Below are 22,316 nucleotides of genomic sequence, written 5' to 3'. Positions count from 1 at the left end.
GATGGCTCAGTGGTAGAGAACTTATCTCTCGTGCGCATTGCCTCTCTCGTTCGCCCCGTCCAAATAAGTTTGTGGTGGAATATATCGTGTCCATGGGTTTTCTCGGGGTACTCCCCTTTCCTCCCACATTCTTATTCTACAAATTCTTCCATCATCATCATCATCATCTTAATTATCCGTCTCTTTTAGCCTCAATGGGCATATTCGCGGGATGTTAAACTAAAATATTTAGTTTTTTCCACCTAAATAATGTCATTTATATGGGCCAATATATATATATATATTAACAACTGTAGAAAGATACATCGCTACGTCTCGCCGAGCTGAACCGTAGATTTTTCTCATGAGTCTCATTTTTCGTATTTCATCTGCGAAAGCTTAGATGTCTCGTAACCTTCGAATAAGTAAGTCTCTGTTAAATACAGGCAGTGGCGTATTTACGATTTTGTTTCGGGAGGGGCTTTGCCTGGAAATGTAAAAATTCTGGAAGATATTTCATTTACTTTCCTATACTAAGTAAGATTTCGGGGGGGGTGCTTAAGCCCGGAAGCCACCCCCTAAATACGCCATTGAATACAGGGCTATATTTACCGTTTGATCTTTCGTTAATACAAAGTTCAACATGAATATTAGTAATTCTATGTAGGTAAATCGTATTATACAGAAGTATACAGTAAGAATATACGTTTGAAAATATTTATTGATAATGTTTAACAATTAAAATTTTCCAAATGTATATCAGTAAGCATTGTATAGTTTAAACTTTTCTTCATTTATGCTTTTAACATTAATTTTCACAAAGGTTTCTTTTCCTTCAGATTTTTTCACAGCTTTGAATGCCAACCCACTCATTATCATTCTTGGTTTCCTTTACATTCATCCAGTTCCAGTGTCATGTAGTAAAATCTGTAAAATAAAAAAAAACATAATTCTTTATTGTGCAGTATGTTTAATAAAATTATTCATTTAATATTAATTACGTTTACTATTGTACTATAGCATATTGTTCTACTACCTTTCTATGTATATATAGGGTGGTGAGGGTCCGTCTCATTTATTGTCTGCATCATGTGTTTTAGTGGCTATGCAGGCTAAGGCTTACAGTCTTAACCAAGGGCGTAATTTGGAGAGGGCAAGGATCAATTTCCCCATCACCCGGAGTTTAAAAAAAATACTTTTTAATAAAGTGTATACTAATAAAAGGAACTTGAAATTCTTGCGCTGGTGGACAACCTTACCACCCCCGGCAAAATCTGAAATAACGCAATTGGTTTTAAGTGGACTGTATGAGATCTAGGTACTGTATAAGGTAATAAATAAATCGACTATACATAGGTAGGATGGAAAGTAGTGGCAACACTGCTTTTACTTCAGAGGAGTGTGTGTCAGCACTACAAGCTGTTCCGTAGTTCATAAAGAAATGTGAGACAAAGTATGGGGAATAGTAACGACTGTATATTATTCAGTCCAAAGCAGCAATGCCATAAAGTAGAGGGGGTGGAGGCGACGTGACATTATATTTCGGAAAGATAATCAACGTCTGTTGGATCAATATTCAAGTGGCAATGTTTTCAGGGACTTCGTGAAGCATATGGTGAAGAAAATTGTCACTCAAAATCGTATCGCGAATGAGGGGTCAAGTGACAGAGAAACTGAAGCAACGCTTCCCAAGCTCTCGACAATCACATTCCACCGCAACTTATATGACTCGGACATATGTGGTCAAATTGCGGAAGTGAAACCACTGATAAGGGGCCATTACGTTTCGGCTAACATAAATAGTGTCGTGAACATGCAACATGATCCGCTTATAACTGGAAACGTGTGATATGGTGGAATGAGACAGCATTCACATTGTTTCAAATCACGGGTCATATTTATGTATAGCGGATGAGCAAGGAAAGTATAGGATCCAAAGTGTATCCACCCAACCGTGAAATATGACGAAGGTTCAGTGACACTGTGGGTCCTGGTTTTCAATGGATCCTGTGCTGATGCTTACGGGTTGCGTCACTGCCCGTGATTATTTCGACATTTTAGAAGACTATGCGTATTCTATAGTCCAAGTGATCGTTTATAACGATAAATGACGTTTATATTTTATATTTCGTTATACTGTATATGCCCACAGTCCGAATTGCAATATAAGTCAACACGGCTAAACACCTTACTTTTATTTACATGTACTTGTAAAAACTATTGATTGCATGCATTGAGAATTAGACACATCAAATGCAGAACACCATTAACTTTTTATTCTCAAAACCTTCATGAAAATTATTATTATGTTGTCATAGCAACCAAGTAAATAAAATAGCTATCTTTTTCTTACCCACTCATATTACCTCATTATCAGTATAAAATCAACATATATTCTACATTTCTTCTTATTATTATTATCAAAACAATTGTGCACTTTGAAGCACCGTTGCTCAAAATAACTACAAGAAAATGGAAGTAATTTATCGCACAGATATGCAATATCGTTGTATGTTTCCGGGCAATGACACTATATTCGAGGATGATAATGCGCCAATTCTTACAGGTAGAGGTGTTCCAGCGTGATTGGAAAAACACCAGGATGAAGTTAAATATCACCTCTAGCCCGCTCAATCCCCGGACCTAAACACAATTGAACATCTGTGGTCCTGTTTGGAAACACGAATCCGGCGCAGATCTCGGCCCCATCCTTTTTCATGAAAATGATGCCCTGCATATAGAATCATGTAATACTCCACTTGCTACTATTAACGACTTCTATTCCTCCATTCCATGTTGCACTATGTCTGTAGTCCAATGCGATATTAATCTTGTAAGTTGCATTCTTTTCAGGTGTACCCATTCAATTGATAAGGAGGGGGCGCGGTGACTCAGTGGTAGAGCGTTCACCTCCGGTGCTTGGGGTCCCTGGTTCGATCCCAGCTCGCGCCGTGTGGACTTTGTGGTGGACAAACACCGTGCTCGTGGGTTGTCTCGGGGTTCTCCCGTTTCCTCCCACTTTCTTCATTCCACCATTTCACTCATCTCTCATCATCACCGTCTCCTTTAGCCTAACCGGCATAACCGTGGGACGTAAAACTTAAAAGATTTCAATTGATAAGGATCTGTAAGCAACTAATTGCTGAAGGTATGTTGTTTACCACAAAAACAAAACATTTTTCATTTGATTTGATGTTATGTCGCACCAATTCAGTCTGGGTTTTAATTACTCTACTCTCTAATTTTTTGCCTTATTTTATAGTTGTACCTTGTTCTTGGCCAACCAAAAGGCTTTTTGCTTACAGATTTTGCAACTCGTACTTTTAGTCAGGTTCCTTAACGTGTACCGTGTGCAGTGTGATGGTTAAGTATTGCGGGTGGTTTCACCTTTTCAGACGCATGTTGGAGAACACGAAAAGCGATGGTGGAGGTCTGAGGTCCGCGACTGGCCAATATGGCGGCGAATTCAAGATGGAGCCCAAGCTATGTTTAAAAACCGCTGTATCTCGTTTACCTCTCATCCGATTTTGATGCTCTTTTTTTTAAATTGCAGGTCTATATTAAAACTATATTTAATGTTATTACACATTTTACGCTAAATACAATAGTTTTCCAGGTATTTCGCAAAAGCCGATTTTTGAAAAAATGTTTTATGTTTATTAAAACAAAAAAAAAAAAGTTTTCTGTTTATCAGAAAAAATAGTATTGCGGTTGGTTTCATCTTTTCAAGTACTTCTTGGATAATAAGAAAAGCGATGGTGGAAGTCTGAGGTCCGCGACTGGCTAATATGGCAGCGAATTCAAGATGGCGGTCAAGCTAGGTTTAAAAACTACTGTATCTCTGCTATCTCGTCCGACTTTGATGATCTTCTTTTAATTGTCTTAGGTCATTATTAAAGCTATTTGATGTTATTACTCAGTTTACGCTAAATACAATGTTTTCAAGGATTATAGTATAACATTAATAGAATTGTGTGACATTTTTATATTGTTTGTGTGTAGTAAATTTGTTTTGAGTGTATTTTTAAAAAAATGTTCTAGATATCTCTGTTAGGAAGGAAAATAGAGATATACTCAGTATACTCAATGCAGCCCTTGCTCATTCCTAAGTTGTTGAAACCTAATAGTCCATTATCTCTATCGACCCCCCCACCAGAAAAAAGCCTGAACTTTTAATTTCTGTTGCGACCAAAGATTTTGTGTGGATGTTAACTGGTTGCATTGGTATTGAAAGTAGTGCCAGCAATCAGTCTGGGCCACCTCTAACATGGTCTGCACATAATTTAATGGTAGGTAAAAGCAATGCAAAAACGAGCAACATAATGTCAATACTTCCAGAAACACAAAGCAATGTTACTGTGTTGTACTCTGTGATGAGTCATTTGGAGAAAGTAAATAAAAAAGTTCAAAGTCAGTCTAAGAAATTGGTTGTCACAGCTGGCCTGGGCATATATCGACCACTACTTCATTTAAAAATGACTATTGCGAAGGAAAATTGGGTTTTGATACCTGGGGACTTGCATATTTTAATGGCAGAATTAAGAGCTATAGATAGCTATATTGACGAAAGTGGTACTCCTGAGATTTGGGTTGAAAGTGGGATATATAGCGAAAATATGGTCAAGAGAATGTTAGAAGGGAAACCTGTACGGCGATCACTTCGAGCTCATGTACTAACACTTCATGTATTGTTCATTCAGCAAGTGGAATGGCACTCCAGGGACGAAAAAAACCTTAAACAAACAATGTCTCCACATGCAACAAATCTATGGAAAGCGTAGCAAAAAGGAGACAGTGAAGAAGTATCCTTAAAGAATCATCAATTCAACACTGCCTTGGTTGAAGAAAACACGCTTGAAAAGTTTGATGAATTCTGTGAAAAAGCATGTTCAGGGAATCAACGTCCAACTTTAAAGTTTGTTAAGAAGAGCAATTTGAAGTCGTGACTGGGATCTAAGGTTAGTAGCTTTGGAGTTCACAAAGTTTTTTTTTTTGCCATGAATATGCGAAACTACAATGCATTATGTGCTTCTCATACAGCTGAAATGAAATTTTTAAAGACGTCAGATACAGAAACTTGGACCAATATTAGGAACGTACGGGCTCCAAATAAATCTGAAGTCTTATTTTGTAATCTTGGATCTGATGAAGCTCTTGAACAGGAAATCCGAAAAATGAAGATATCAGGTGTAGTAGTAGGCATAACACAAAGCCCACAGACCCTCACCAAATTCTTTTTGGTAACACCTGAACTAGCTAAGATTTGTTTAGAAGTAACAGAACGTGTTCCAGGTGTTCAGAAAGAAAGACTTATCATGAGGTAAGCCGATCGAAGTCATCTCGCTACCAAAATAATTTGACCAAGATGACTCTGTGTGCCCAGAATTTTGTAAACCCTTTCAAACATGAAGGTAATGACCTGATCAACCTTGTAACAATGACTGTCGCACCACCTGAGGTTGTCAATGATGTCACTTCCATGCCCGTCCAGGGATTAGCACAGGACAAGTCTTTTGCAGAAGAGCTGATAATGCTACGGACAAGAAAGTTTTGGGATACTCTTCCCCAGAAGAAACTTAAACTGTTTAGTTCGATGGGAAAGAAAGTAAAAGTGCAAACTAAAGAGAGGGTAGTGGAGGTTAAGGAGGACAGAAAGTTGTTTGCTAGACTTGTCCTTTTGTGTCGAGCACGAACAGATTTAAAATTAGATGACTGTACCGGTATATATGAGCTGAGTGTCGTTCCAAGATCTATGTTTTGCAGTGATGGGTCCATGCATCGTATACAAGTTAAGAGCAAGCTCCTTCATCATTTAGAATAGCTTCAAGGCAAGGAAACATGCGAAAATCCTGATGAACCACAAGTTGCAGCTTCTGACAGTCCAGTAATGCCAGTTGCAATCGTAGATGGAATGGCAGAGCTCAATTCTCTGAAGTTGGACAATAAAGCAAAGAATGTGTCAGACTTAGCAAATCAGTTCTGCAGGAAAATCTTTCGAAATATGGGCATTACTCTGAAGTTCATGTTGTATTTGACACATATCTCGAAACTTCATTGAAATATACTTGTCGTGACCGTCGTCAAAATAGAAAACCACCTGTTCAATATAAAATTGAGGCTCACACCAGCATCAAATCAGTTCGCATTAAGAAACTGCTTTCACATATATATAGACTAAGGCATCCCTGACGGAGTATTTAAGTAAAGAACTAATCAAAAAGGCTAATGACGACAATAAAATCATCATTGTGTCCTACAAGGATACTGCAGAAGCTTAAAATTTAGTTGTATCAGATTTGAAAACTACTCAAGAAGAGGCTGACACGAAAATTATCTTGCATGCCCTACGTGCCACTGGAAGATGTGCAAAAGTCATAAATGTGTTCTCCCCTGACACTGATGTATTAGTATTGCTCATCAGTTGGTATCCACAGCCCCCAACGAAAACATTCTTTTTTCTCATTGGACCTAAACCTCGGAAAATTGAGGTAGAGAAAATGTATGCGAAACTGGGACCACAGCGAACAAATGCACTGACTGGGATGCATGCTATATCTGGTACTGACGTCACTGGTGCTTTCTCTGGAAAAACAAAAACTACTTTTTGGAACCACTTCATGGAAGCAAATGAAAGAGTGCTTCACGCACTTTCATCTCTTGGCAGAACTTTGCATGTTTCAGATGAAGTCTACAATGGTTTGGAAGAGTATCTTTGTTTAGTGTACTTACAAGAGCAAAATCTTCAAAAGTTAAGTGAAGTAAGATGGTGGTTATTAAAAAAAAAAAAAAGTTGAAGGGACCAGTCTTCCTCCAACTTTATTTTCATTTCGTCCTGAAGCTAGAAGAGCACATTTGCAAGCAATGATTTGGAATACATCAGATATTGCTACACCTTGCCTCCCATCTGCATTAGAATGTGGTTGGAATTTGGAAAATGGTCAGTTTGTTACAGAGATAAGTGAGCTTCCCTGTGGACCTTCGTGTGTGCAATTACGTTGTGCGCCCCCCTGTAAGTGTTTCAGGCATGGAATTCCATGTACAGAGATGTACAGCTGTTCTGGAAATGAACAAAATTGTGACAATCCTTCAAATGAGGAATGTGAACAATTTGATGACAGTGATGAAGAAGAGTTTGACGAAAATGACAATGAGCAAAGGGCCCAGAAAATGGAAACTATTAGTCTTAAATACTGTAAATTATGGTATAATTATTTAGTAGTACAATTAACAATTCATAAATTATTCATTTCAACTTATATATTTTACATATCGTATTGACTCACCAGAATAAAAGTTTTTAATGAACACCTGAATTTTTCGCACACAATACAAATTTCCTCATGGATGTACAATTTCTAATTTCATGTTAGAGTCAGGTTCATTAACGTGTTCCATGTGCAGTTTGATGATTAAATATTGGGGGTGTTTTCATCTTTTCAAGTACTTCTTGGAGAACACGAAAAGCAATGGTGGAAGTCTGAGGTCCCAGCCCGGTCCGCGATCCTGAATTCGCCGCTATATTAGCCAGTCGCGGACCTCAGACTTCCACCATCGCTTTTCGTGTTCTCGAAGAAGTACTTGAAAAGATGAAAACACCCGCAATACTATTTTTTCTGATAAACAGAAAACATTTTTTTGTTTTAAAAAACAAAACATTTTTTAAAAAAATGGCTTTTGCGAAATACCTGGAAAACTTGTATTTAGCGTAAAATGTGTAATAACATTAAATATAGCTTTAATATAGACCTACAATTAAAAAAAAGAGCATCAAAATCGGATGAGAGGTAAACAAGATACAGCGGTTTTTAAACCTAGCTTGGTCGCCATCTTGAATTGGCCGCCATATTGGCCAGTCGCGGACCTCAGACCTCCACCATCGCTTTTCGTGTTCTTCAATATGCACCTGAAAAGATGAAAGCACTCGCAATACTTAACCATCAAACTGCACACGGGACACCATGATTGGCCCCTAAGGAACCTGACTATTTACTATGCACATTTGTCATGCGAGCGGCATTTTTTCAATCTTAGATATCTTGAAGTTCTAAATTTTATCACTTTCTAAATTCCCCAGGAAAAATATTTGGTGCATAAAACGATTTCTGGTTCCATACTTTATACTCTTCTCATTCTGTATTCTATTAAATTTGTCAGGTTACACGAGTGTTTTCCCTCCATCAATGGTTTAAGCAAGTATTTCCCAAACTGTGGTTTGCGGACCACAAGTAACGTTGGAAGTCTGCTCTTCTGATCCTCTTAGATTGAACTTTAGATCGAAAAGTGTAAAAATTAAAATATAGACGAACTCAACACTACAGTTGATAATCTCAAAAAGGTATAAATTATACAGATAATAAATTGTACAATTTGAGAAGGTAAATATTATACAATTTCTCATAGCCTATATAGATGTATTAGTGTAAAATAATCTTGATAGCATTCAATTATTTTTAAAAAAAAGCTAATGTAGTATATATTTTCACATTTTATTATAATATAAAGTTAAGAAAGTCTTAATTAATTATATCTTAAAAATATAGGTATACTGGTAGAGGGGAATATATTCAAAACACAATAAGAACGATAAAATTGATTTCAAAGAGGACAAAGTAAAATGGTCTCTAGAACATTCTGATTAATAAAAATAATTTCCACTTGGAAATAGTTTTTGAGATTGTGTTTTAGGATAATGAAATGTGAAAACGAAAATGATTTTAACTTTATTTAAAAAATGTCAACTTTGTTTTTACCTTATGTTTCAGTTTCCAATGCTATCTCCGACACACCTGATAGATGCTTAAGGTTTAATTATAGTACTGAGGATATCCCCCAATATTGCCCGGCAATGTTTGTGGCCGATTAATAGTTCCAGGCAATGTTTGTGGCCGATTAATAGTTCCTGGCAGTGTTTGTGGCCGATTAATAGTTCCTGGCAGTGTTTGTGGCCGATTAATAGTTCCTGGCAGTGTTTGTGGACGGTTAATAGTTCCTGGCAGTGTTTGAGGACGATTGATCGTGCCAGGAAGGGTTTGTGGTCGGTTAATTACTCCAGGCAGAGTTTGTGGACGATTAATGGTTGCAGGCAAGGTTTGTGGATAATTGTCAGGAGGAAGACGTCCCGGAAGCGGCCGGCCACCATGATGATGATGTTGATATGGACGATCTGAAAATAATAAGATTTTAAAATAGCTTCAATAGAAAAAAGTGTTAAAATCTGTAAATTAGTTAACATAAATAATGTAATGCTTAGTTATTAGTTTAAGGTGTTAAAATTTTCAGTGAGATTACTAGAATCACAGACAAATAAGCAATTGTGACATTATTATTAAATTACTGTCTTTCTTTTTTTAGAATAAATTATTAGCTCACGTAACAAACATGTCCAAACTCGCAAGCCCGGCTCTCGGGCTCAAATGGCTCTCGAGGCCAATAATTATGCGCAAACGCATGTGAGCACGAGCGCTATATGTTATTGCGCTCGTGAGCACAAGCGATATAAGCTATAAGAAAGTCTTCCCCAATGATCCTATTTCCACAAAACAGGTTGTCAGTTCACTTAGGTTAGCAGATTTATTGATTTACTCTGTTTGTAATTGTCAATCTTTTTATGACAAATTATATCATTGAAATATCTAGTAATCATGAATAATCGGTAATAAATCTCCATATTTAGTAGTATGAGAAGAGGAACACTACAGATTTTGTACAATTTTGTTAATTGTTTGAGAGGACACTCATTTAATATACTTAACTATGGATAGAGTTCAGTTGAGCTGGTAGATTGAAGTATTCTATCTTGCGTTTGGTGGAGAACAACTCTCTAACTCAGTTAATGGAGGATCGACGTCACGAGTCGCATACGACGTCACAAATTCCGTAAATGTTCAGAAAACAGGCTGAAGTCCAAAGTTAATTACATAGCAATGAACAAGATAATGTGAATATAGAGTATACCATTGCGAATGATTTTAATTTCCAAGGTTAAACTGGGATTCTCTGCACATTTAGTCACCACGAAAAGCATCAAATGTGTGTTTTGGCCAGGAGTGTGAATGGACGCATCATACCCACTTAGCTTATTAAACTTTGTGTCAGTGACACATCTGAGAATGAGCCTGCGGCTACAGAACAATAACAAATGCTGATGAGCTCCTCAGGAATACCTTGGAAGCAGAACTTCGAAAAAAGTGTTCGTGCAAGTTGGAGAAGTTAGACGTACACCATAGCATGGTTGTTCGTCTGCTCTGCGTAATTGGTAAGGTTAAAAAATGAAACTTATGTGTGTCACATGTGATCACAAGGATCGTCGCCTGAAGACGTGCAGTACTCTGAATGTAGGGAACAACCAAGTATAATTCCTTCATCGAATTGTCACTACTGATGAAAACTGAATCTGCTACGACAATCGTAAGCGTTCAGGACAGTGGAACGGTTTCCAGTACCATATCTCCTCCCGTAGAAGATGTTGTTACTATAAGTATAGTATAATTTTCTATAGTAATAGTTATTCATTGCGTTTTTTCCGTCAATACGGAACCATCATTCCATATTATAACAGGACTAAACTCCATGAAATGTATCAAAACTTGTCTGCAAGCATTTCATAATAGTCAACAGACATGATTTTCTCATGTCCTCATGTTGCAAGACAATGTACGCCAACATATTGACCAAAGGAAAACGCATAGTCTTCAGGAATTACTGTAAGAAACACTTCCTCACCCAACACCACTTCTTCTGTCATCTCGATCACTTCTTGGCGGGGAAGATTTTCCTGATGGCCGGACGGTGTAACATTTGGCTGTAAGACGTTTATTAAACTAGTTTAATGCTTATAGCATTGAAGAATATTCACAATAGAATGTGAAGGAAAATATAAAAAAAAAAAAAAAAGTTTTAAACTACGTGAACACTGAAATTAATAATCCATTTTGTACTCCTATTCGCATAATTCGGTACCACAATTGCAAATCTAGTAATTCAATATTACAAAACAGAATCTGAGTTTGATTTTAATTTTTTCTTATTTTCTAAAAATCATTTATAACAATACAAATGGGATCGAACAAATGGACGTAGAACCTCTGATTTTAACTTCAAGCCCTGTTGAAATTCACAAATATTTCAAAAATGTAATAGAGTATACTGAAAATATGTTTATTATTATTATTATTATTATTATTATTATTATTATTATTATTATTATTAATAATAATAATAATAATAATAATAATAATAATAATAATAATAATAATAATAATAAGTACGTGTGATAATATATACAAACGTATGTATTTAGTGAGTTATTAATCTTTCAGTGAGTTATTATTCTGAAAGAAACTTATGGTTTGCTTCTAGTATGTGAAATGTTCGAGGTCCTGAAAAAGACATTCCCCTCTAGAACAACTTACTGTCTACACGACTGAAGTTTTCTATTTGCATTATAATATGTAAAAGGTGTACTAATATTTACTTACGTTGTCCAAGAGCTAAGGAGACGCATACTGCAAACAGGAAGAAGATGACCTTCATGGCTGAGTGATCTTTTATGGTTTCCTGTAGACAAAAGAATATTCCAAGTTACATAAGTAATATTAGCCTATATTTTTCTTTCTTGTGGTATTATACCTTAAAGCATTTACATTTTGTGTATGTTCCTAAGTTCAAATCTTAATGGACATTCATAGAAACTTTAGTATCATTTCCTTAAAAGCAAATACATTTGAAGCTACTGCTAGATTCGTTTTGAATATGTTAATATCTGTTAATACTAGAAAGCACTTACACCCTAGAAAGGAAAAAGTAGCTTCTCCAAAGCAATTGCAGAAAGGTTTGTGTTGCTTAGTAACGTTGTGAGATAACAAGTATTTTTTCTATAGTCAAAACCCAACATACCAAATGTGGTCACTACAAATTGACAAAAGTTGACGATAACTATGTTTTCCTTTTAGAGGACATTACCACGTATTATGTTTCGAACTCGAGACCTTAAGCACTAAAAACTTGCGCACTAGCTTCAATACCAAGGTTAATAAAAATTCTAATGTTTGAATGATTTATTGACCGGAATTTAGCTACGTTATTTTCATAAGTACCAACGCTGAGTAGAAATGAAACCTATTACTTTCGAGTAGGATTCAAACCACTATCTGAGTTTGTAGCTACCGGGAATCAAACTTCAGGCCATGAAAAAAGCACACAAGACGCTTGGCGACGAAAAGCCTATACAGGGGCGCCCACAGGAGGGTTTTGTAGTGTAGGTTGGGCCATGAGATTTTATTTTGGGGAAGACATAATTTATAATTGAAAATGGTACATTCGAACTTTAATTATATCATAAAGATGCTTATAAAATAGAAAGCTAACTGTGAAGTAAAATAGCATGAATAACGCGATTTTAAAATAGTTATCATAACAATAAAACGTATTTTGTTTTTATTGAAAAGGTGAAATTGTATCATGAGGTGTAAGGATATGGACTGATTCTGTTCAAAAACAGGAAGTACAGGTTACCGAGTAAAATAGCCGCCTACGTATTTGGCATGGAAATCAGAGTAGAAGTACGTTATTCTTTGGAGGATATGAAGGACAGTTTTCTCCACTGCGCTTTTGGGAGCTGAACTGTAAAGTTGCGGCCAAGCGTAACAATGTTGTAGTTTTACTGTTTCAAGTACAGTATCATATACCTACCAACATCATTTGCCTCTATATTTCCAAGATAGGTAACACATTGTAAGCACTTTGTAATTTGTTGTATCGGCAAATTATAAATGGAGAGCATTCGGTGTTCATATTTAAAGTTATGAATAGATAGCTATGACACATCCAATGCCATCATAGGGGGAAATGAAGTAATTAAATTGTTTTAGTATGCTCAGTAAGTTAATTCGTACATTATCAAATTATTTCGTTTTTAGCCATTGCCAGTTGCTTGTATATGGTGGTTTTGTCAGTGGTTTTGTTTCAGTGACTGGGGAATAAAGCATTCACCAACCAAATAGAAGTAAAAATAACATTCTCTGAAACAATTTGAGCAAAACGTTTTTTCTTCAATTTTGTGTAATACAAAATTCAGTTTATAGCATATTACTCAACTAAAATACATAGTGGCAAGGTCCATATTTAAAAACTGAAACTATTTTAGAGTATAAGATGATTCTTATCGGAAGAAGAATATGCCCAGGGACTATAGATAAAGGCACCATTCCTTCATTCGCCTCGGGAGACTGGAGAAAGCTGGTTCCACAATAAGAATTAAGCTATCAACTAAGAAGATTTGTTTCGTAGAAAAAATATTTCCTGGAGTCATAACAAAAATAGGTCAAATATATATTTTTAACGCGATGAGCACCACGGTTTCCATTAATACTGTTTTATCTTTGTGTAGGTGTTAATTCGGTGATGTCCCTAACTGGTTCAGGATACTGGGTCAATATAAAACCACGGTGGCGTAGCAAGTAAGGCATGCCCGTTTACCTACCAACCGGAAGGCCCGATAAAGGACAGAATTTCTATCTCATTATAGCCTTGTTTCAATGCAATTCAGGGGCTCATTGAACTATGCCCAAGGGAAAAGAGTATACCACAATCTTCTAACTGTACAAACACGGAAACTTTTCTATCTTCCCCGGGAAAAGAACTCTCTATTAAGTTTCAAAGGCACGGGCTCTAATTTTATAGCTAAACGTGAAGATATTTTATAGTAAACCAGTAGCAATATCACGTATACATACAGTACAGTACATACAGTAAAGGACATGGTTTATATGCGTGATATTTTCTGCATTAATATCAAAACCGGAAGTGGTAGACATTTCACTTCCAGTTTTGGTAGATACATTCGATATAGAGATGGAATATGATCTTAACAACGGTTACTTAATTGCAGAGAACTATTCTAAGTTTATATTACTGCTTTTATTCTATAGCGATCAGCATTTAAACCGAAACTGGTTGATTTCTACAACTTCCGGTTTGAATAAAGGTTTAAGAGAGAAGACGGTATATTTCCTTAGAACGCTAAATTGATTTCAAAAAAATCTCTTCTCGTTATATCATATTGTTTATGTTCTTTGTACATTAATATTGAAACCGAAATTGTTGTGGATTTCTATCACTTCCGATTATAGTAGTGAGTTAAGGACAGCGATATAATGTATTCTGTAGCAATATAATGTAGGACGCTTAATCGAATGCAGAAAACAGCTTCTTGTTATCTACTACCGTCTTGGCTCTAAAATCATCAATGCTAAAACCGGAAATGGTTGATTTCTACTAGGGATGGGCAAAACCGGTTTTTATAAAAACCGAAAACCGGTTTCTATAAAACCGAAACCCGAAAAACCGACATTTCGGTTTTCTTCAAAACCGGTTCGGCTTTCACCGAAACTGTTTTCATTGAAAACTTTTCGAAAACACATAAAACTATTTGTGTGGAAATAAATTCGATTTCCGGAGAACAACGAAATACCATTCTGGTCAGAAATAGAACAAATTTGGGAAAAAAACCGGAATCGGTTATGAAGAAAACCGAAACCGGACCAGCTAAAAAACCGAACCGGTTTTGGAGAAAACCGATAACCGGTTTCGGTGAAAAACCGAACCGGTTTTTTGAAAATTTTCAAAAACCGGTTTCGGTTTTTCTAAAAACCGAAAACCGGTTTTTGTGCCCACCACTAATTTCTACACTATTGCTTCTGGTTTCAATATAACGTCCATCAACGAACTGGTTTCCTAACATTTGATCCTCTACATGCTGGCAAAGATGGATGACGCACTTCTAGAGAATTTTTTGTCTTCTATCACACAGACACCCACGGACAGACGGAGTGAGTTTTGGTAAACCAAATTCCTTAAAAATAAAATAAATAAAGCCTACCAATAGAGCGGCTACAGTTCGATCGGGTTGGATCAGGATCTACGTTTCATTCCATTGTGCCTGAGAGGATCGTTGGACTCTCCCCCAAGAAAGGAAAGTATATCTTAACATTTTAATTGAGCCAACAGAAAATTATGTGTCTTACCTAGTGAAGAAAATATCTTGGTATTCATTTTAGCAGGTAAATACCCTGGGTATTTACCAAAAATGGATATTTAAGTAGGTATTTTAGTTTCAGTTATTGATATTTGGATTCCGTCCTTGCTTATTTGTATCATCACCAACAGGAGCACAAACTACCAACGATCAGAGGTTCTTTCCCTAGTAATTTAAGATTGAATTTCATGTACTCGCATATTAAGTAGTGCAGTATTAATTACCTGGTTATCAACATTCACCATCGTCTGTTTTTTTAGCTAACTCTATTACCACTAACGGAAAGGAACTAATCAATCTAAATCCTTAATTCTTGTTAAGCATGCTCCTGACTCCATCCAAATAACTACTTGCAAGGACACCAATAGGAAACGAAACAAACATCCGCGTCGCTTTTTTGCCCACCACTTTCGAACATCGATAACTCGCCCATTTCATATCCATGTCAACATCTTGTCCACAAATTGCTCCTTCAGACGAGACAGTAAAGAAACACAGGTGTTTGCTCGCGTTGCCTTCTGGCCCAGAGTCAAATCATGTGGGACCCACTATCACAACTTGTAGTGCTTCCCAAGTTGATGGATGTGTTGCCGAATGGTTTCTCCACTCACACTGAATTGTAGTCCCAGTTCCTCGCATGTCTGGCCACTGTTCGCCTCAAATGCTGCCTGAAGATCTTTATTTTGTACATGTGTTGTTGTGCCGGCACGTGTTGCGTTTTCGAGTGTTTCGTCATCGTCCTTAAACTTCTTAAACTACTGGTGCACTGTCCTCGTAGTCGCGACTCTCTCAACAAAGATCTGGCGTATCTTTCGCCCCGCTGCAGGGGCGTTTTAGCCCAGTTTAAACTCGTACAGTACACACGCCTTTATGACGCTCTGTGGGGGTTCCATGTTCACTCTGTCCTTACGCAAGTTCACAGTTCAACTGAACTACAACAACCAGGTACTATGTTGGATATACCAACACTAACAAGTGACCTTCGCTTTATATACATTCGCATCAACTCATGGTGTGAGGGCCAATTGAACATACACCTCCACGAAAAGCGACAGAACTTTCTTGATTACCTTTATATATATACAGATTGATAAAGTGCATTTCATTGCGGAGGGAAGGGCAAATGCCCCCTTAGTTTTTAAGTACTATATTTTAATCAATTGGATATACCAGATTTCATGTCTCTAAACTTAACGAATTTTGAGATCTGGCCATCTAATTACAGCAATTGTAAAATTGCTCTTTTCTCTTCCCGTTTTCTTCTTTCTCTTCTATGAAAAATATTTTTAAAAACGCTGAAATATGTGTTAATTATTTTAAATGAGAAGTCTAAATACCGAATTTTATGTCTTTATCCTTAAGAGATTCCGAGATACGGACGTTTTATGATAATAATTTCACCTTTTTTTCTCTCTTTCCTCGTAGTATTAAAAAAAAAACTTTAGTGAGATTTTACATCATAAATCCTAGACCCTGTCCAAATTTCAAGTTTCTAGTTTAAGCGTTTGGCCTGGGCGTTGATCAGTCACTGACTCAGTCAGTATTTCTTGTATAAATATAGAAATAGAGATTTCTTAATCATATTATTTAATCAAATACAACTCATCATCATAATAGGTATTCTGCCTTTATTGGCAGGTCACTTGCCGCAGCTGAGAAGCTTCCATGCTCCACGATCCTCCGCTAACCTTTTCGTCTTCGCGTATGATCTTTCTGTTTTAATATCATCCATTAATTGTAGTCTCTTTCGCCCCCTCCCTCTCTTTCCCGCCACCATACCCTCTAGGACGTCCCTCATGATACAATCTCTTCTTAGGCAATGTCCCAACCAGTTTCTCTTCCTCTTCCTAATAATATCTAAAAGTGTTCTTTTCTCACCCACCATTTCTAACACTCTCTCATTCGTTTTCCGCTCGACCCAACTAACTCTTTCCATTCTTCTCCACACCCACATTTCGAAGGCTTCCAGTCGATTTTCGTCACCCTTACGCAATGTCCACGTTTCCGCCCCATACATCACAACACTCCACACGAAGCATTTTATGAGTCTTTTTCTCAACTCTTTGTTCAAGGTCCCACAAAACAGACTTTTCTTTCTTTTAAAGGCTTCTTTCGCCATTCCTATCCTTGCTTTTATTTCACGTTCGCATTTCATGTCATTACTAAGAACACTACCCAGGTATCGAAAACTATTCACTTGTTCTATTTTCTCCCCTCCTACTTTTATATTTGACACAGACCCCTTCGTTCCAATCACCATGGCTTTTGTCTTTCTAACATTTATTTTCATCCCATATTCTTCAAAGCCCCTTCTCATTTTTTCTAACATTTTATTGATTTTCTTTTCAGATTCTGCAACAAGGGCCATATCGTCTGCAAATCTTATGCATCTAATCATTCTACCTCCTACCGAAATGCCATCATCATCATGTAAACTCTTTTTCACTATCTCTTCTAGATAGACATTAAATAGTGTTGGCGAGAGGCAGCATCCTTGTCGAACTCCCCTTCCAATTGTACTCTCTTCCGTCAGTTCTTCCCCTATTCTAACACTTACTTGTTGGTTCATGTATAAGTTTCTTATGAGTCTTCTATCTTTCCATTCCAACCCTATCTTTGTTAGAACTCCCAACAACAATTCCCAATTCACGCGGTCAAAAGCCTTTTCTAGATCAATAAATACAACATACACCTCTTTCCCTTTTTCTATAAATCTTTCACCGATCACCCTTAATAATACAACTAGTATTGAGAAAAAGGGATGTTATGAGAAATCAAACACCTACCACATCTGCTTCCTCAATGTTTGATCTTGGATATGGTTTCTCTTGGAAACACATGATTTGTTCACACGATTAACTATAGGTCTAGTGGCGAATTTAGCCATCTATGGCCCTAAGAAATTAATTGGCTAACGTTCCTCACGTGTCACTACGTCTACCCTGTTATAAGCTGTCCGCTAATGAAATTGTTCCAACGCACCTATATATATACAGATTGATAAAATGCGTTTCATTGCGGAGGGAAGGGCAAATGCCCCCTTAGTTTTTAAGTAGTATATTTTAGTCAATTGGATATACTAATTAAAAACATGATACCGGTTCTTTTATGTTGGGTGGAGCATCATGCTCCCCCACAAGCAAAATCTGAAACGATGTTGCTATTTGATATAGATATTGAAATAGATAGGCCTACATTTGGTACTCTATTCTGGGCAAAATACATTAATTCCCTTTATCTCTTTTAACATACGTCTTTCATTGCATTGTTTCTTTTCATTGCTTTCGCAAGAAAAGGAGTTTTCAGAGAAAATCTCACGTTTGTAGATATTTTAGCGTGGCCTGATCATATATGAGTGAATTACTTTCAGTCATTCATATAATAATATATATGTGCCCCTTTTTCCCTTTCAGGAGCAGGTTTTTCGAAAGCGCTGTGTTCCCTGATTTTTAATTAATAGTTTATTAACGAATTTTACATCTCCAATTAAGAAAGTCCTTATATTAAGTATTAAGAGTTTATAGTATACCTAGTTTTATGACCACAACTTCAGAAAATCTGCACATTTGGACATTAAAAAAATAATGAGAAATTTCAATCTTACAGAAATTCTCCTTTCTCTTCATTCTCCTTGCTTTTCTTCATTCCACCATTTCATTCATTTCTCACCATTACCATTTCCTTTAGCCTAGCCGGCATAACGTGGGACGTAAAACTTAAAGATTTCATTTCATTTTTCTAACCCTATAGCTACAGATGAGCATACTTTATAGCAAAAATAAATAAATAAAATAATCTAAAGCACCAGAAGCACTAGTATATTGTATTTCTTAGATAAAGATCAGATTTGAACGAAGATAGACCAGGTTGGCAGGGTGTTCCTTGTAAATTATATATACCCTTGTAAATTATACCTTGTAAATTGCCGAAAAAGTTAACGTTCTTCCCTAAACTCTTTTGTGATTTGTTTAACGTTAATTAAAAGTTGAGGATTTTTTTTTTAAATCTCAGGTGAGGGTGTTCATCACTCTACCTTCAATGTAAATTGTTAACCTGCATACATGAAAACATAAAAAGCAAATAAATACAAGTACACTTTCATTTATTGATGATACAAAACACTTTAGAGTTGTTGAAGTGCAAGTTACTATATACACGGTTAGCTAGGTGAATTTTCTTGTGCATATTCATTTTGTACTAAACGTCTGTAAATTATTATTAGACCATTTTTTTTTTAAATCATTTATGAACTCGTCTCATATCTGAGCAAAGTCTCATTTATTGATTTACCTTTACAGACCACGTATTTAGCTTTAATTGTGACCTTAGTTATTTTAGCATATATTTTTTATATATAATTCTGTATATGTTATTAACATGTTCATATTTTATTTAATTAATGGTGAATTTTTATAGGTACTCATCGGTCAAGATCGATAAGACTAGGCAATCGTAAGACAATGGAAGACTTTGTTGAGCTAAGAGGTAGGCAAATATGGCCTAGAAAGTCAGAATAATACTGCTGGAACCCAATATGTGAATACGCTCCATCATTATTGAGTTTGTATCATCTGACTACCTCACAGGTTGTTGAATCAGGGAATTTCGATGTTGTTATATGAAATTACCGTACTAGCCGCCGAGTATCACACATCCTATTTTCTGTACACATCCACAGAAATTCACACATATTGAAACGTTAATAGAGCACCCTTGTCCTTGGTGTAGTAGCTGCTGCGCACATAATTTGCCCCCGAAGTCCCGTGCAGTGTTGCCAACATACACGATAATGATCGAATTAGAAGATAATTTTAACTATCATACGATCTGCGATTGAAAGCACATAATTGTATGGATGAATAATTGATAATTTAACATAATATATGATAATTTAAGAAATCAATGCGAGATTTTAAAAAAATGTTTTTCAATTACTCGAAAATAGAAAGAATTGTTATTCACTTGGTGAAGAAAATGACAGCGTGAAGTTGGGAACATGTGACGAAATTCTTAAAATATTATGAAAGCAGCTTCTCAAAATGTCAGGTAAGCAAGTAAATTAAAAAAATAATAGAGTGGTAATTTAATAATTCCTTTGTAATTGTTGATAATACTTTCAACGTGTATAAGCAATTTAATATTGATCTTTTGATGATGGATATGAAAATCTTGTTCACACATGAATATCGTTACCAGGGGCCGTGGTGGCTCAATGGTAGAGTGTTCACCTCTGGTGCTTGGGGTCCCGGGTTCGATCCCAGCTCCCGCCAAATGAACTTTGTGGTGGACGAACACCGTGTGCGTTGGTTTTCTCGGGGTTCTCCCGTTTCCCCCCACTTTCTTCATTCCACCATTTCATTCATTACTCATCATCACCGTCTCCTTTAGCCTAACCGGCATAATCGTGGGACGTAAAACTCAAATATTTCATTTTTGAATATCGTTACCAGCTGCATGAACTATGAGATTTTAGAAATAAGTATTTGAAATGTTGAAGAAACGTTGCAGAGGAAACTTTTCACTTGACTGGTAAGAAACTGAACTTCGTTCCCTTCTTCTATACATATTGTTAAATCACATAGCTGCAAGTTTCGTTGCCAGTTTGATCCGTACTATTATCATAGCAATAACAGAGAAGTACTTAATATTGCGACTGTGAACGAAAACAAACAAGCAAATAAATCAACAGAACAATTTTAAAGGAAAATCGATAATCTAAAGTGCAACGTACGACAAAATGAACTGAAGAAGTTGGTAACATTTGTCCTGTGTCCCAGGTGGGAAAACATCGAAAGCATTTACAGCGGTTCTGTAGCCTTGCTCCTAACAAAGCACGTGAATACAAACCAATAGGACTGTTGTATTCGAACATTTACTGATTCACTGAACTGTGCGTAACTGGAATAATGTTGCATAACATAAGGAACTAACAGATACATCAAACAGAACGGTGTCGGATGGCCCTGCGTAGCGTAGTTGCTAACGTTCTAGTCTTTGCTGCGAGCGATCCCAGGTTTGATTCCCGGTGGGGACACTCGGTCGAAAAGTTGTAAAAGCTTTTTCCTGTGTTGTGCTCATTCACATCAGGCAAATACAGGGATGGTACCTAACATACAGATCCCAGGCCACTTCCTTTTCCTGGGATAGTCTGATCGCCGACGGACGTCATTCCTCCTACGTGAGAGGACTAAGATGGCCATAGATACCGAAAGCCCAGAAATTCTAATTCGTAATCCTCAGAACGATGTCGGGGACACGCGGTGGCTCAATAGTAGAGCGCTGGTAAGTGGAGTACCTTGTTCGATCCAAATTCCCTTTGAATTAACTTTATAGTGGACAAACACAATGTGTGTGGGTTTTCTCGGGGTTCTCCCACTTTCATCATTTCACCATTATCGTCCATCTCATCATCACCGTCTTCCTTAGTCTCGGTGCATAAACATCGGACGTTAAGCTAAGAAAAAAAAAAACGGTGTCGGAAAAACTTATTAAAATTGAGATAGTTAAAACCTCTATATCAGCGTACAATACGCGCCTAACTTTTGTACTTGAGAAAAATAGTGCACCTTTTTTGGCAGCAAATATGGTACTAACATATAGTTTGTGAGGAAACAAACATTACTCAGTTATAATATTTTTTTATAACTGACTCGGACAAAAAACTAAAGAAGAATTAATTAACCATGTCTTACCTGAGCGAGTGCTGTGAGATGGTTAGCTTCACTTGAATGTGCGATACGTAATCGTGTAGATGCAGCTGTGACAGCTGATAAATAAAAGGACTCTTTTGTTTGATTTGCAATTGAAACGACAGTGAGAGTTTCTTAGCATTTTGTGAGGGTTTTACCTTCATTTCCTTCCTTCGATTTCTTTGGATACCACACTCTTCTTAGTATTGACCAATGATGACTACAGACAGCATAACCTTGAACAATATTTAATATTGACAATTCTTTAGAAAGAAAAAAGAGAAACTGAGTGATGTTACTTGCTAAGTGTTGTTAGCACTTAACAGCCAGACTGCTATCACAATGGGCGTAATTCCTGAAGGTTTTTTCTTAAGCTTGCTTTTAATAAAAAGAACAGTTACACTCATACATAAAGCTTTCACGTGTAAAAAGTTTGGGTGTTTGTTTTCAAGCTGTCAACTGGGACTTCCACATTCTTTTTAACGTCATTGGAAACGCTAGCTAATTAGTATTCATACACTCATTTTGTGGGAAATTATTTGTGCAAGTGAAAAATTTGTAAAAGTGTGTAGGCTATCAATTACCTTTTTAAGATTATGTTGTGAATCTTTCAC

The 22,316-nt window shown here is 36.6% G+C and overlaps 1 protein-coding gene across 1 annotated transcript; it reads right to left on the bottom strand.

Annotated features, from left to right (window-relative positions):
* Positions 1-697: 697 nt before the first annotated feature.
* LOC145662056 (uncharacterized) lies at positions 698-21,833 on the bottom strand. Its single transcript, XM_081727387.1, has 4 exons — positions 21,706-21,833; positions 11,457-11,535; positions 8,730-9,142; positions 698-906 (listed from the first exon to the last, which is right to left on the bottom strand). The coding sequence occupies exons 2-3, from the start codon at positions 11,509-11,511 to the stop codon at positions 8,784-8,786; spliced, it is 414 nt and encodes a 137-aa protein (XP_081583513.1). The 5' UTR covers positions 11,512-11,535; positions 21,706-21,833; the 3' UTR covers positions 698-906; positions 8,730-8,783.
* Between the last annotated feature and the right edge of the window lie 483 nt (positions 21,834-22,316).

Source organism: Thermobia domestica, chromosome 10, assembly GCF_964235325.1.
Source record: "Thermobia domestica chromosome 10, izTheDome1.hap1.1, whole genome shotgun sequence".
Classification (NCBI taxonomy): Eukaryota; Metazoa; Arthropoda; class Insecta; order Zygentoma; family Lepismatidae; genus Thermobia; species Thermobia domestica.
Note: the sequence above shows the minus strand (reverse complement) of the source record. Positions and strands in the feature narration are given on the sequence as shown.

Bases quoted from the DNA above. Each gene is read 5' to 3' on its own strand.
- LOC145662056 (XM_081727387.1), bottom strand. From the start codon at position 11,511: ATGAAGGTCATCTTCTTCCTGTTTGCAGTATGCGTCTCCTTAGCTCTT. The intron at 9,143-11,456 runs GTAAGTAAATAT...TATTATTTTCAG, and splicing joins CTCCTTAGCTCTTGGACAAC to ATCGTCCATATCAACATCAT.